This window comes from Neophocaena asiaeorientalis, unplaced genomic scaffold (assembly GCF_003031525.2).
Source record: "Neophocaena asiaeorientalis asiaeorientalis breed wild unplaced genomic scaffold, Neophocaena_asiaeorientalis_V1.1 scaffold67, whole genome shotgun sequence".
NCBI lineage: Eukaryota > Metazoa > Chordata > Mammalia > Artiodactyla > Phocoenidae > Neophocaena > Neophocaena asiaeorientalis.
In genome coordinates, this window is record NW_020173731.1 from 5019788 (window position 1) to 5036318 (window position 16531).

The 16531-nt window shown below is 47.4% G+C and overlaps 1 protein-coding gene across 1 annotated transcript in view; it reads left to right on the forward strand.

Moving 5' to 3' along the window:
- The first annotated feature begins 3536 nt into the window (after positions 1-3536).
- The window catches only part of PACC1 (proton activated chloride channel 1), a 33668-nt gene continuing 20673 nt past the window's right edge, over positions 3537-16531 (forward strand). The window contains exons 1-2 of the mRNA XM_024750905.1: positions 3537-3681; positions 7734-7830. Of these exons, the coding sequence (XP_024606673.1) occupies positions 3646-3681; positions 7734-7830 (133 nt within the window). The 5' untranslated portion in view covers positions 3537-3645. The remainder of the gene's footprint in view (positions 3682-7733; positions 7831-16531) is intronic.

Consider the following 16531-nt stretch of genomic DNA (forward strand, 5'->3'; position numbering starts at 1 on the left):
ATCACCCTCTTCCTGAGGCATCCTGTTCCTTGGCATACAGGGTGCTGCTTCTCTGCTTGAGCCCTTTCTCTCCCTGCAGCTGGATTTGTTAGGAACTGCTCTGAGTCAAAAGAAACTCCCTATAATTCCTACTGATCAGATCTAGCTTCCTCGTCCCTGAGACACTGAGTGTGAGTCTATAATTTAATAGCATGCTCATATGCCCTTGGATTTCTCCAGGCATCCCCCTGATTGCCCTTCCCTACTTGAACCCAGCTTCATTTTTCCAAATGAATCAGTAAGTTATCTGCAAGGAAAACAGAAACTAATCTAAGTAAAACAGAATGGCTGTAATGCAGGGAGTTGGTTACATAGGTGATGCAAGAGGCTGAGAAGAAACCCCGAGGGAGCCCAGAGATTAGCAAAGCAGGAAGATTGGCAACACCCTGGTGTTTTTAGAGTTTAGGAGCCTGGGTCACCTAACCGAAGCTACAACCACCAAAAAACCTTTGCATCAGGGGCTAGAGCTATGGAAGGGAAGCTGCCAGCGGCAGAGCAAGGGAAGGAAAAACCCTGGCTTCCCCCTTGCCCAGATCCCCTCCAGTCTCCGAGCAGTGCTTCGACTGAACCCAGTGGAAACCCAGCCTTCAGGGCCAGTCCCGGGAACCGAGAGCTGAGCAGGAGAGGCAAGAATGGGACCTGAGAGCAAACAAGCCCAGGATCAGCACAACCCAGTCTCCAGGATCTGGCCTCTGCCTGCCCCTCTGACTCTGTCTCCTAAGTGCCCCTCCATCGGTCCCCTCCAGCCACATTGCCTTCTGCTTGGGTCCCAGCCTGGGCCTCTGTACTGTACCGGTGCCCTCTTCCTGGGGTGCAGGTCGTCATGACCCTCTTGTCACTCAGGTCTCAACTCACAAGTAACTACCATCTTGAGGTCTCTCTTGACTCCCCACAATCAGCACCTCCCTCCACAGCTGCCCTATCACGTGGTCTCTTTTCCTTTCTTTAGAGCTCTTGTCACCGTGTGAAATTATTTTGTTCGTTTATTTACTAAACTACTCGTTCAGTACCAGTAACTGCCAGGCGCTGTTGGAGGCACTGGGATATAGCAATGAACAAGACACATAAGCAGCCTGCCTTCACGGACCTTATATTCTAGTGCAGGGAAACTGAAAATGAAAGTCAGAAGGTGGTACACGCTAGGGAGAAATATAAAGTATAGGGGCACGAGCTAGCAATGGGGTTTGCAGTTTTAACAGGGTGCTTCAGAGGAGGCATTGCTGATAAGGTGATGTTGTGAGAAAGACCTGTAGATGGTGAGGAAGTGAGTGGCCTACAGCTGCATCACTGCAATCTCCGCTTCTGTCATCACAGGGCATCCACCCTGTGTGTCTACCTTCCTATCGTCTTCCATCTTCCTGTAAATTCACAGGTTATAACAGACGAAGGGACCACCTTGCTTAGTGTGACCTCAACTAATGACATCGGCCACAATTCTATTTCCAAGGAAGGTCACATTCTGAGGTACCAGGGGTTGGGACTTCAACATATCTTTTTGGGGAACGCAATTCAACCCATAACGGGAATCCTTAGGATATAGATGGTAATTCAAGCCATGAGACTAGAGGAGGCCACTTTATTAGTCCCTAGGGAGTGAGTAGAAAGATCAGAGACCTGGCTTGAGGAAGGCGACCCTGTAGAGTTGAGGGGATGAGGAGAAACCAGCAAAGGAGACTGGAGAAGGAGCAGCAAGTGACGTGGGAAGCAAAGTGGGACCATGTGGTGTCCTGAAGCCAGGGGAGGAAAGTGTACAAGGAAGAGGGAGGATGACCTGAGTCCAGTGGTGATAGAGCGAGAGGAGGATAGGGAAGTGGCCATCTGATTTGACAACGCAGAGGTCATTTGTAACCTTAATAAGCACCGTTTCAGTGGAGTGGAGAACATAAAAGCCTGATTGGTGTGTGCTCATGTGGAAATGGGAGGAGAGGACTTGGGGACAGCAAGTACAGAAAATTCTATTAACGTGTTCAAGGTCTGTTTCTCGACTCTAGCATGGAAGAGTCACAAGAGCAAGGACCTTGGAGCACCCTATTCATGTCTATATCCCAGTGCCTGGCACACTGTATTTGTTAAACCATGTCAGATATTGTATTTGTCAGTATCTCCTTCAAATGTGGGAGCCCATAATTTTCCAGTTTGCTCATACCAACAAAGAGTAGAGAGAAATGATAGGGCTGGACTAGATTTCTCTGGTTCCTTCTAGTTCTAAATTTCTATGATTGTGTGACTTGTTCTATCAACCTCCCTTGTAGTAAAGCAGTAAGTAATTCAATGAGTTGTTTGTTGTTGTTTATTTGTTTTGGTAAGCAACTGTTAACGGAAATGGATGCAATAAGTGTTCCATTCATAAATTTAACAAACATTTGCTGAATGCCTACAATGTGTTAGGTGCTATATATATTGTCCCATTTCATAGATGTGAGAGCAGAGGGTCTGGGCTGGGGTAGGGTGGTCAGAAGAGGTGGTGGAGGCCTCCCAGTACTAACACGCTGAAGGTCCAGGCTGCTCTGATGTGGTTGGTGCTACAATGGTTGCCACTGAGGAGGGAAGAGGCCCTGAGTGCAGGGGTTTGCAGAGTTGCAGCTGCCCGGAATACAGAGCAGCATTCACCAAGGCATAGGCAACCTCTATCTGCTTCACTACCAAGCGGCCCAGAGCAGCCACATAGAACAGCTGTTCAGGCAGCGGGAAGAGGGGATGATGTGGGTCCGCCCTGCCACAGGGCAAACACCCAATTTTCCACCACATTCAGGGCAGGAGGCTTTTGCTACTGTGAACAGCACCTTTGGGTTTTGCTGCAGGACCTGTTTTGGCTCAAATGAGGACCCGTGAAGCAGGGCAGGGTTTAGCAGTTGCATTCTAAGGTGAACAGAGGATGGCTCAGAGTATTACAAGACCTGTGGGAGAAGGGCAGAGCCGGGACAAGAATCTAGAGGTCCTGACTCCAAGTGTCTGCCCCAGGAATAATGGAAAGAACTTGGATTTTGTCATCTGTTCCTGGATTAAATAATCTTCACTTGTTTATGGCCTTCTCCCCATCCCTTCTGAAACAAGGTACCTCAGTTTCCTCACCTGTAAAACAGAGAGAAAAAGGTACTCTTTACAGGGCTCCTCGCAGGATGAAAGGCATAATGGGCATGAACGTGCTTATAACTATGGTTATAACCTACAAGGCCAAGCTTCCTCTTTCAATTATAGATTAGGATCTCCTACCTGTCTGACTTGGCCCCCTTGTTCCACTCTCCACTCATTTTCTCCGTCCTTCCCCCTCCAATAAAGAGAGGAAGTAAGAGAAGAGGAAAGCACGTGCGTCTAACGTGCGGGTTAAGCCTGGCTCTTGGTAACTCAAAGGCTTCGCTACTCAGGGAATGCTGAGTGGGGACCTCAAGCCCAGAACTACATTTCCCAGCAACCCTTTCGCGGCTCCGGCGGCGGCGGGGGCGAGGCGCATGCGCCGAGTGCGCCCCGCCTTGTCTCGAAGCCGCTCCTGCGGACCGGTTTCGCCTCGGAGAGCCGGCAGGTCTCGGCGCTGCAGCCGCGGTGGTCGCCTAGCTGCTTCCCGGGGATCGCAGCGGGCTCAGGTTTGCCTTAGGTCCGGTCAGTGCCATGATCCGCCAGGAGCTCTCCACATCCTACCAAGAGGTACAAGGCAGGGGCGGGGGCGAAAGCAGATTTTCCTGTGAGGCAGAGCGGGTCCCGGGGGTCCGGGCGGCTGGGCTGTGGGGGGCGTTCGGGCGGGCAGCGCCCGCCTCCGAGTAGCGGTGAGTGCTTCGGCGGAGGGGTCCGCGCGTGCTGAGCTGCGGCGGAGCAGGAAGGAAGCGGGACGCCGAGCCTCCTCCGGATGCTGCCTTCGCTTGGCAGAAGGATGGAGCCGGGGCCCCGGAGTCTCGACCCTTAACCATCAGGTGAATGATTAAAGCCTCGTCCGACCCAGGCAGCAGCGCTGTCCGCCGGGCGGACTCCCCCCCGCCCCCCACGCCGAGGTTCTTTGCAACAAGTGGAAGCACCCGCGCCTTCCTCCCAGCTGGGCAGAGGCGCGGTGGGCGTCAGCCCCCTCCACGCCTAAGGCCTCGTGGCCCCTGCAGCTGCTAACGATAGCGATAATTACAGCTCGTTTTGATGGCCAACCAACTTTGAAAATGTGCTCTCACCGACAGAGCTGCTTCTCGCCCCGTTCCGTTTCTCTCTCCACTTTCACCTCCTCGCACGACTGTAACTCTAACTTTCCAGTTCTTTGTCTCATTCTTGTCTGTGCTGCGCTGCAGGCTGCGGTTCCAGCTCTTCCCTCAGACCAGCTCCTCCTGCTGACTCTTACTGACTCTAGTGAACTGCTCTCCTTCTCCTCCTCTAGGGTCCCAAACCTTGGTTATTTCTAGTTCTCTTCCCTCCCCTGTGTCCCTCACCGTGCTCCCCTCCCTTGGCAAGTTCAGGCAGTTCCATATCCTCAATCCTGAGGTTTGTGACCCCAAGTCTGCTCTAACCAACTCTCCCTTCGGTGTCTCCCATGCTGGGCCCTGCCTTGATCTCCGAGCATTCCTTTTTACATACACCTGATGCTGCTGTTGGTCTACCCAGAACAGTCCAAACTTACAAGCTTTCACAGCCCTGCAGCCGTGTCTTCTGTTACCTTCGTCATCTTCTCACCCACCTAGGTTCTGGCGGCACTGGAAAGTCACCGATTAAAAACGTGCTCCTGCTATGCCTATGCTCACACCATTTCTTCTTCTTTAACCCCTTCTCAAACTCCTTTGGTTAAAATTCCCCCCATTGTGCAAGGAGGGATCTCAAATCTCACATGCTCCATAGGGGTCTCACTTCCCAGACGAGTCTATCATCCTGCCAGTCCTTCTCATGTGAACTGCTGCTGTCTTGATCAATACTGATCAATATTGATGTATATTTCTCCCTTTGTAAATGATACTGTGTGGAGTATATAAAGCAGATGCCTTAGCCCCGTAGTAGAAGGGGAAGCCAAGTTAAAGACAGATGAGATTTGCCTGAGGCTTGCCATTTTGTAGTGTGGGATCTGGGCTAGAATCTGACCTTGGGACAAATTTCTGTATTTCTCCTACCATTTCCTTTGTCCAAAAGGAGCCTGATGGATTTTAACCAGTGCTGTGGATTCTGTGGCCCCTAGATTCTGTACCCGAGGCAGTGGGGGAATCCTGGGAAATGAGTTGTGTCTTTCCTCGACTCTGAAAGTTTTCAAGTTTGTAGGGAATAGAGCATAGTGGGTAGATACTAGGACTTTTAAGTCAAAAAGCCCGCATTCCTATCCTGCCTCGCCTCTTGCCATTTGTGTGACTTTTGTCAAGTTACTTAACTTCTCTGAGCCTCAAGTTTCTTCGTCTGCAAAATGAAGGTAATGATAGTCCCTATCTCACAGGGCTCTGAGGATTAGATGAGTTGGTCTGTGAAAGTGCTCAGCTCAGTGCCTGGCAGTCATGACCCCTCAGTGAATGCTAGTTCTTATTAGCAGGGTGTGGGCAGCTCCTGCTTCTGGGGAGCTTTGGGGTCCTGGTTTACAGGACCATGTCCCTCACCATTCACACGCAACCTGCATTATCTCCTTACCTAGCAGGGCTCCTAAAATGTTTATTAAAATATAGACAGTTATCCTGCTTGCAGGGGTAAGGCCAAGGGTGGATTCAGTTTCCGTTGGTGGGAGACACTGGAAGGACCCCTCCCCTTACTTTCGCTAGTGGCCCGTTCTGAAGTCCCTGTCTCTCACCTTCTTCAGAAGGAGGCCTCCTGAATCTTTCTTGTATGGGTCATTCTGAGAGTGGACCTAGCTCCAAGTTAGGTTTCTTTGCTGGGGGGAGATTTTGGTTTTGTAGGACGGGGCATTTGAGAATTTGGCCAGGGCCGGGCAAGGAGGTGGGTTTATTATGGCTGCAGGTAGTCAGCAGGGGAACTGGGTTAGGAGTGTGTTAGGGTTAGGCTGAACCTGTGTGAGGCTTGGATCAGAGAACGCTGGGCCTTCCCAGGACTAACATCCTCCTTGCCCTTTGGCCAGCAGAAGGGAAAGAGCCCTGGGGACCTCTTGATCTGTGTTTCTTCCCACTGTGGGCCTGTGTTTCATGGTGTCATCTTTCACGTGTTGGTTTTCTTTTCTTTTGGACTTTAGGGCTTTAAACTAGAGGCTTTACCTGATTCTAAAGGGGAGGAGCAATAAAGACGCAGACGTAGAGAATGGATTTGAGGACACGGGGAGGGGGAAGGGTAAGTTGGGGTGAAGTGAGAGAGGGGCATGGACATATATACACTACCAAATGTAAAACAGATAGCTCGTGGGAAGCAGCCGCATAGCACAGGGAGATCAGCTCAGTGCTTTGTGACCACCTAGAGGGGTGGGATAGGGAGGGTGGGAGGGAGACGCAAGAGGGAGGAGATATGGGGATATATGTATACATATGGCTGATTCACTTTGTTATATAGCAGAAATTAACACAACAATGTAAAGCAATTATATGCCAATAAAGATGTTAAAAATAAATAAAGGGCAGGAGCAGAGGCATGGAGAAGGAGATGGAAGAATATTAGATACGTAAGAGCTTTGTTGTAACTCAAGTTTCTTAGAGGTGAATTTTTAATGATGTCCTGCGACCTTAAGTGTTGACCCTGTGAGCCTAAGAAAATACCTGGTAAGTCTATCCCCTCCCTCACCTCCCAATCCAGTGATAGGTCCTCCTCTAAACTCTGGTCTTGGTGTTTCTTGCTTTTCTCCTTAATGCTGTGGAACCTTGTTGGTTATCATTGTATCATCGTCGCCATCTGACAGGTGAGAACGCTGATGAAGTGAGGTGGAGGTTGCTTACTATTAGGCTGCTAATTAGCACCTTTCTCTGGGTGGTCTGCCCTCCCCACTTTGTTCTGCTATTTGCAGCCTGAGTTGGTGGACTTTAGCTCTGACACCAACTTCTGTTCCCTCTGCTCCCTCAGCAGACTCTAAGCTTGCATTTCCTCCTTCTTTGGGAAGTGATTAAGAGCATGGGTTTTGGAACTAGACTAACTTGGATTTTGCTCTTTGCTCTGTGGCCATGGAAAGTATTGTGGGTTGAATTGTCTTCCTCAAAAAGGTATGTTGAAGTCCTAACCCCCAGCACCTCAGAAAGTGACCTTATTTGGAAATAGGGTCATTGCAGATGTATTTAGTTAAGACGCAGTCATGCTGAAGTAGAATGGGCCCTAACCCAGTACGAATGATGTCCTTATAAGAAGATTGACCATGTGGAGACACAGAGACTCTGTGTGAAGATGGAGACAGAGATCGGAGATGGGATGCATCTACAAGCAAGGAACACCAAGCGTTGCTGGCCATTATCTGGAGCTGGAAGAGAGGCATGGAAAAGGTTCTCCCTCACAGCCCTTGGAAGGAACCAACCTTGCCATCACCTTGATTTCAGCTTTCTAGTCTCCCTAACTGTGAGGGAATAAATTCCCGTTATTTTAAGCCACCCAGTTTGTGGTGCTTTGTTCCCGCAGCCTGGGAAACTACCACATTGAAGTTATTTGAATTTTCTGAGCTTCATTGTGCTAATCTGTAGAACTGGTATAACATACCCTATATCATGTGATTTCTTTTTTTTTTTTGATGACAGTTAAGTGAGAAACAGCTTCTGCTTTCTTATTCTAGTCCAGAAAAGCAAAGCTGATATAGCTGACTTCCTTGCCCTCTTTGTTTCTCCCTTTAGCTGAGTGAGGAGTTGGATCAGGTGGTTGAGAACTCAGAGCAGGCGGACGAGCGGGAAAAGGAGGCGGTCAAAGTCCAGGGTCCAGGGATCTTACCAGGTAAGTGGGTTCAGCGCTGGGGGTGGAAGTGGCGGCAAATGGTGCTGAGCCACTGCCGCAGCTGAAGGCCCCAGTCCAGGCTCCTCGCCAGCTGGGGACCTGTGTCGGAGGCACAGCCCCTGCCTGGTGTCGGATCTCAAGTATTGCCCTCATTTTAGAGCTATACATATTTAACCAGCCTTGGGACAGAGGATGTGTCCAAGCCGGCATCTGCTCTTTTCTGTCCTCTAGTTTGAGCCAGATCCTGAGGCCAGGCCATTGGATACAATGACAAGAACTTTGGGTCTCTGTTTTTTTGTTGCTTTTTCCCAGGGACGCTGTCAGCAGTTGAGCCTCTAATACCTGGGTCGCTTCCCAGGGCACTCTGGGCGATTATCTGATAGGCCTCATCCCTGGACATCAGGCCTCTCCAGTTTTGTCACCCAACTGGGTGGTCCCATCAGTAAGGTGGCATCTTGTAGAGCCTTGCAGGAATGTTTGATACTGTCAACCACTTCTTCATCCCGGATACACTCTGCTCCCTTAGCTTCCATGATGTGACACTTTACTTCTCAGGTCACTCCTTCCAGCCTCCTTTGCAGTCACCCTCCAGCTCTTGGGTGTTAAATGTTTCTCAGAGGCCTCCTTCTCTCAGTCTCTGGCAGGTGACCTCACTCGGGCCCCCTCCCCTGCTTTAGTCACTGTTGGCTCACACGTGACTGCCGTGGTTATATCTCTGGCCCAGAGGTTACCTGTTCTCATATCCTGTGTATCCAGATTCCCAGATGGTGGCTCTGCCAGGATGTCCCAAAGGTCCCCTGAACTCCACACGTCCAGAATTGACCTCATGGCCTCTCCACTGCCAGCTTCGCCCTCTTCCAGTGTCTCCTGTTTCCAGGAATGGTACCATCACCACCCAGTTGAACCCGAAAGTCATTTATTTTTCCTTCCTTCCCTACTTCCCCTTTTTCACTGCCCCTCAGCCATGCTGGCCTTCTTTTACTTTGGGCCTCCTTCCCACCCCTGGGCCTTTTTGTAGTTTTATTCCTCTGCCTGGAATTTTCTTCCGTCTGTCACCTTGTTAATGCGTAATCATCCTTCAGCTCTCAGCTCATTCATTTATTCCCTGCAAAGCCTTCTCTGACCTCCTGGCTAGATCACCTCCCCCGTCACTCGTAGCCTACACATCTCTCCCTTGCAGCTGTTGCTGATGGAACGGTATATGTGTTTGCCTGACTGTTTGATTAATGTCTCTGTGTCCTACTAGACCGTAAACTCCACCAGGGTGGAGACAGTCCCTTTCGCTCCCCATTCAGCCCTGGCCATGCAATAAGGATTCATTGAGTGAATGAATGAGTGAGTGAGTGAAGGAATGGAGTCCCAGCCTGACTCCGGCTTCTTGGGTGGATTGAGGGAGGTGGGCTTCTGCTCCTCTGGGTTCCCATATTTGTAGGGGAGGGGAATGGGATAGGAAATTCTGTGATTGTGCCTCATCCTTAGAGAGGACTTTGTAGAAGGAAGGAGGCAGGAAGGGCAGCTAATGTTTACTGACTGCCAGGCTCTGTCATTCCCGTTGCCCATTTAATTCTCATAACAACCCTGGGAGGCGGTCATCCTCATGACTCCAGATGAGGCCCTGAGGCTCAGAGAGGCTAAGTGAAGTCTGGGAAGATCACGTAGCTGGTCTAACAGACAGACTGGATCAAGCTCTGTCTGACCCCAGACTCTTTCTACTGCACCCGTGATTTTTAAAAAATATCTTAAGCATCCTTCTATTAAAGCCTAATGTGTAAAAGGTCGTAGCCTGACTACCCTCACTCTGACTCTAGGCATTGCCTCTGAAGCCCTCAGGTCCCAGGGAGAACTGTTCAAAAGCCCTGTATGTTAGTTTCTGTTGTGTGTGTAACAGGTTACTACAAACTTAGTGACTTAAACAGCTCAGGTTTATTATCTGAGAGTCCTGGAGATCAGAAGTCCAAAATGGGTCTCACTGGGCTAAAATTAAGGTGTCGGCAGGCGAATTCCTATCTGGAGTCTGCATGAAAAAACCCATTTTAGTGCCTTTTCCAGCTTCTCGAGGCTGCCTGCCTTCCTTGGGTCATGTCTCTCCTTCCATCTTCAGGTCTTTCTCACATCTCCTCGTTCTGCCTCCCTCTTCCATGTTTAAAGAGCCCTTGTGATTACATTGGACCCATCCAGATAATCCAGAATAGTTTCCCTGTTTTAAGGTCGGATGATTAGCAACTCTGATCCCATCTTTGCCGTGTAACTTGACATATTTATAGGCTCCAAGATTTAGGACGTGGACATCTCTCGTGGGCCATTATTCTGCCTACTGTACCCTGCACTGCTCTCTTGCCCCCAGTCAGAAGAGAATAGATGGTGACAGCAGGAAGAGGAGGGAGGCCAGACTTGGAAAGATGAAGTTTCCTGTTGTGTTTCCTTTTATAGATAAATGCCAGGCAAATTAGGAAGTGGCCGTGATGACCTTCGACCTTGGCAGTCTCTCTTTTGCCTCAGATTCCTGGGGCCTCAAAGCCTGCGATCAGTCAGGGCAGGCAGCCAGACCTCAGGCAGAGCAAATTTTGGGTAGTTCCTTTGGCTGGCAAAGAGCCTTCCCTGCTTTTGGGGAAACTCTCTTGGGCGCATCTCCTGTTTAGACCGTAGACAATCCAGTGCACAGAAGCCCCTTTGGCTCGTCTCAGTAGTGACTTGGCCCGAATTTGATGACCTGGTATACAACTTTCAGAGCTCATTTCCTGCCTCTGAGTCCCCTAAGAAAAATAAAAATAATGGTTAATGACAGCAGCCACCAATGATTAGGTGCTTTCCTCTACTAGGCCTGGGTAGGGCTTTTTCTATATACTTTATCCCATAATCTTCCCAGCCACCCTCTGAGGGAGGCGGTTAGTCCTAGTTTATAGACAGAAACCTGGGGCACAGAGAGGTTAAGTACTGTGCTCAGAGTTAAAGAGTAGCAGGGCTCAAATTGAACCCAGGGCTGTCTCTGAACGTGTTCTGACTCTGGCTCAGTTGTTCCTGGTTGAGAGGCTTTCTTGTTCCAAAATCCTCCCCTTCCTCCACCAGAGTCACTCATGGATTCCTTCACCCTTATGCCCAATGCTAAAACCACGAAGAAGGTGAGTGAGGCATGGCCTGCTTCCGGGAACTCAGGCCATGTGGAGAGAGAAGGCAGGTTACCCAAAGAAGAACTTGCCCTCCTTCTACACAGCCTGCCCTGAGCTACCTAATGGGGTCTTTTTCTCCCTGTTACCTGCTTTCTAGTATTCAGTACTTTTCCTTTGTAGCATTTAGCACAGCTGAGAGTGTCCATTTATTGACTATAATTCTTTCGTTAATTGTGTCAGCCCCTAGGCCCTGCCCCTGAGTTTTGTGAGGCACAAAGGTTTGTCCCCTCCCTACCCCCATTGTAACTCCAGTGCCTCGTAGAGTGCCTGGCCCTCTGTAGGTGCTCAGTGTGTATTGGTACCCTGGGAGAGGGAGGTGGGGATTTGTAGCAGGAAGGCATCTCATGTAAGCCAACTTGAATGAGTGAATGAGGGCCAAAGAAATGCTAGAGACAGGTGCCTCCGGAGTGAACGAAGGAGGGCTGGTTGGTGAAGGAAGTGGGATTAATCTGAAGGAGGGTGATATATGGGTGAAAAAGAAGGGCTAGCCAGGGAGGAGGGGTGTGTGCGCAAACACGTAGAGATGGGAATGACAATATGGTGTTTCAGAGTCGGTGGGTGGTACAGTGGTTGGAGCAGAGGGTTGGTAGGAGAAGCAGAGGGAGGTGAGGTGGGAAAGCTCAGCTGGGTCGGACTGGGGGTGGCTTTGAGTGTCGGGGTTTGGACTTTCTCTGGGGGGCAGGCAGTATTTAAAGGGAGTGGAGCAGAGCAGTAAGAGGAGTGAAGCGGGCATGTTAGGAAGATCAGTGTGGCAGGTTGTGGGCCTGGATTAAGGGGAAGTGAGACAACTGTGCCCCATCAAAGGCTGAAGGCTGATGTGATAGGCTGCTTTGATGTAGGGGAGGGGGTAGAAGAAAGAACCAAAGAAGACTCTTAGGTTTGAAGCCAGGTGAGTGGGAGAATAATACCATACAGAGACAGAGTCCGGAGGGGTAAGTGGCTGGAAGAGAAGATGCTCATCTGCGGTGCACACACCACGCTTCAGTTGATGTGGTGGGTCTGGTTAGAGATGGCCTAGAGGCAGTGAGAGGTATAGGATTGACCAGAGAGAGGACCCGTAGTGGGCGGTTTAGGGCCCTGGAAGAAAGCCTGGGACACAGAATGTGGAATGAGCAGGAGAGGGCCATGGAGACTGAGCCTCGGAGGATGTCCACACTTGGAGGCCAGAAGAGGAGGTGGAGCTGGAGTTGAATGCAGGGCCTGGAACTAAGAGTAGCAGGACAGGAAGACAGTATGAGGCTGCTGAGCATTTAGCAGCTGAGGTCTGAGTTAAGCACCTAGCGCCCAGGATTATGTTCCCAATGTGACTCTCTGAGGTAAAGAATTCCATACCATAATGTGGTAAAAGCCTCAGTCTGTTCGTTGCCTCTCTATCAGGGGAAGCACAACCACTTATTCTTTTCAAAGGGAGAGATGAGACCAGACATGCTAACTGAATAAGCAGTTTATTACATCAGAGATGTAATCACATTGAGGAAAACAGTTAATTAGTCATTACCATCAGTTCTCCATGGAAACAGTTGTATATTAATAGAATAGATAAAGATAAGCAACCAAAGGAAAAATAGGTAAATTGGACCTCATCAAAATGAAAAACTTTTGTGCATCAAAGGCTACTATCAAGAAAGTGAAAAGATAGCCCACAGGATGGGAGAAATTTTCAAATCATATATCTGATGAGGGACTTGTATTTAGAATATATAAAGAACTCTTACGCTCAATAATAAAAAGACAACCCAATTAAAAAAATGGGCAAAGAATCTGAGTAATGTTTCTTCAAAGAAGATATCCAAATGACTGATAAACACATGAAGAGATGCTCAACATCATTAGCCATCAGGGAAAGGCAAATCTAAACCACAGTGAGATCCCACTTCATACCTACAGGGATGGCTACAATCAATAAGATGATGATTAACAAGTTTTGGTGAGGATATAGAGAAATTAGAAACCCCATACGTTGAAAGAAGTCAGACACAAAAGGTCACATATTATGTGATTCCATTTATGTGACTTGCCTAGAAAAGGTAAATCCATAGAAAGAGAAAGTATTGGGTTGGCCAGAAAATGCCTTCGGTTTTTAAGTAAAAATAAAAGACACGTTTTTCATTTTCACCAAGAACTTTATTGAACAAGGTATTCACCCTTTTGTTCCACTACCTTCTGCCATTTTTCAGGCAACTTCATAATTCCATCTTCCCAAAACTTTTTATCTTTTTGAGCAAGGAACTGTTCTAGGTGCCTTTTACAGTCTTCCAGGGAATTGAAAATTTTTCCATTAAGAGAATTTTGTAAAGACCGAAATAAATGACAATTCGAAGATGCAATGTCTGGTGAATATGGCACATGAATCAGAACTTCCCAGCCAAACTGTAACAATTTTTCCTTGGTGTCAAAGAAGCATGCCATCTTGCGTTATCCTGTTGGAAGATTATGTGTTTTCTGTTGACTAATTCCAGATGCTTTTCCACGAGTTCTGCTTTCAATTGGTCTAATTGGGAGCAGTAGTTTTTGGAATTAATCGTTTGGTTTTCTAGAAGAAGCTCATAGTAGAGGACTCCCTACCAATCACACTGTATACACAACATCACCTTATTTGGATGAAGACCGGCCTTTGGTATGGTTGGTGGTGGTTCATTTCGCTTGCCCCATGATCTCTTCCATTCCACATTATTGTACAGTATCCATTTTTCATCGCCTGTCACAGTTTGTTTTAAAAACGGAACATTTGGGACTTCCCTCATGGTCCAGTGGCAAAGAATCCGCCTTACAATGCAGGGGACACAGGTTCGATCCCTGGTCAGGGAACTAAGATCCCACATGCTGTGGGGCAACTACACCCGTGTGCTGCAACTACTGAGCTGGTGTGCCTCAACTAGAGCCTGCGTGCTGCAAACTACAGAGCCCGTGCGCTCTGAAACCCGTGCGCCACAACTACAGAGGCCTCGCGCCCTGGAGCTTATACGCCACAACTAGAGAAGAGAAAACCCGCACGCCACAACTAGAGAGAAGCCCGCGCACTGCAACGAAGAGCCCGCATGCCGCAACTAAGACCGGATGCAGCCAAAAATAAATTAATTAAATAAATAAGTAATAAATCTTAAAAAAAAAAGTGGAATATTTTCATCATGTTAAAGAATCTCGTGTGGAAATATGGTCAAGAAGGTTTTTTTGGCTCAACTTACGTGGAACCCAAACATCAAAGTGATTAACATAACGAAGCTGGTGCAAATGATTTTCAACACTTGATTTGGATATTTTGAGTATGTCAGCAGCTATCTTCAGTGTGGTATAACGTTGATTGTTCTCAATTAATGTCTCAATTTGATTGCTATCAACTTCAACTGGTCTACCCAACCATGGAGCATCCTCCAGCAAGAAATCTCCAACACAAAACTTTGCAAACCACTTTTGACGCGTTCAATCAGTCACAGCACCTTCTCCATACACTGCACTAATCTTTTTTTGCATTTTGGTTGTGTTTTTACCTTTCTTGAAATAATAAAGCATAATATGCTGAAAACGTTGCTCTTTTTCTTCCATCTTCAATATTAAAATGACTACACAGAAATTCACAAATTTTGATAAGTCTTTTTTTAAATGCACGCTGATATGACAGCTCTCACAAACAATCTAACAGAATTGTTTTGAACAAAGTTAAGGACAACTAAGTGCTACCAGAGCCATCTTATGGAAAAAACGGAATGAAACTTTTGGCCGACCCAATAGTTTATTGGTTACCAGGGACCAGGAGGAGGGTGGAGTGACTGCTAATGGGTGTGGAGTTTCTTTTTGGGTAATGACAACGTTCTGTAATTAGATAGTGGTTATGGTTATACACCTTGTGAATATTTTAAAAACTACAAAATATATTCACTTTAAAAAGGTAAATTTTATGGTAGGTAAAATATATCTCACAGAAAAACCAAAACAAAATTAGAACAACAAACCCACCACATCACCAAAAAGAAAAAAACATAAAGAAGTCATTTCTTTTTCGCAATCTGAATGCATCTTAGCCCAGTGCTCTCTGCAAGGTAGAGTTTTGCAGGGTTGCGGTAGTCAGCCAGTTTCCTTTCCTGTAAATAAAGGTCCCACAATGTTTTACATATCCTCTTAATGGCCTGATTTACATTCTGGGGCAAGTTTGGGTTTTTGAAGCAATTCTGTCATGGGTTTTACAAAACTCATAAATTACCTTTCCCAAGAAAATCTTGTGCATTATTTTTCTCTTCTACTGTGACTTTGCATGTATATATAAAGGATGTATACTTTTAAAATACGTTTATCCTGCTTGCCACAAAAGAAGCCAGAGTTTGGTTTTTCTGACTGCAGAGTGTGTGGGACATTTTCTCAAATATCCAGCACCTGTCTAAAAGAAAGGTAAAATGAAACGGTGTCTACTTTTAGAATTGGAGTGTCACGTATAGCACGTGTGGATGATAAACAATTCTAGTGTTTTATTTACGTTACATGCCAATTTGTGGATCAGTGAAGGGCCTGTGGAGAGGCTAAACCTGGCTTCTGTGATTGAAACGGAAGAGACTCTGGGCCCATGTTCCCATGAGAGTAATTTGTCCAGGTACCCCTGCCAAACAAATGCAGATGGTGCAGTTGTCATGTGACCTTTCTGTTAAATTAGATTTTTGCCTTAAAGTTTTTGCCTTTTTGCCTTAAATTAGTTTGTTTTTTGAAGTTTCGAGAATAAGTAGGGAGAAAGTCATCTCTTTCCCTAACCAAAGGCACCATGAAGGCAGAACATTTCAAATCGTGTTCTGGCTGTGATAGAGGAGACACCTGTTCACAGATGCCTGTCATTGTTCATCTTCATCATGTTGTACAGCCTAGACGTAATATGCAGTTTACCTTAAAAATGTTCTGCTTGTTTTGAAGTTATGTTTCTTCAATCAGATCTTCTTTTATCGTCATTAGTAACTGAATCTTAAGGACTGATGTTTACTGTCGTGTAGTGGAAGAGCATGTGCTAGGAGTCAGGACTCTAGGACCCTCATTCTGTGCCAGGTGTTGACTGTGGGACCAGGATCACTGCACAGGGAATGGGGTTGGACCAGACAGCCTTTCAGGTCCCTACCAACTCTTAAAAATTCTATTCAGACGTTACACACCAATTCAGTCCTTCACTTTTATCTTGTGATCTTTTCAAGCCCCCTTAGAATGTAGCAACCTGAAACCTGTTGCCACTGCAGTTATGAGCAGCTCATGACAGTGAATATGCTTTTACCTGCCATGTTTTTTTTTTTTAACATCTTTATTGGGGTATAATTGCTTTACACTGGTGTGTTAGTTTCTGCTTTATAACAAAGTGTATCAGTTATACATATACATATGTTCCCATATCTCTTCCCTCTTGCATCTCCCTCCCTCCCACCCTCCATATCCCACCCCTCCAGGCGGTCACAAAGCACCGAGCTGATATCCCTGTGCTATGTGGCTGCTTCCCCCTAGCTATCTACCTTACGTTTGTTAGTGTGTATATGTCCATGACTCTCTCTTGCCCTGTCACAGCTCACCCT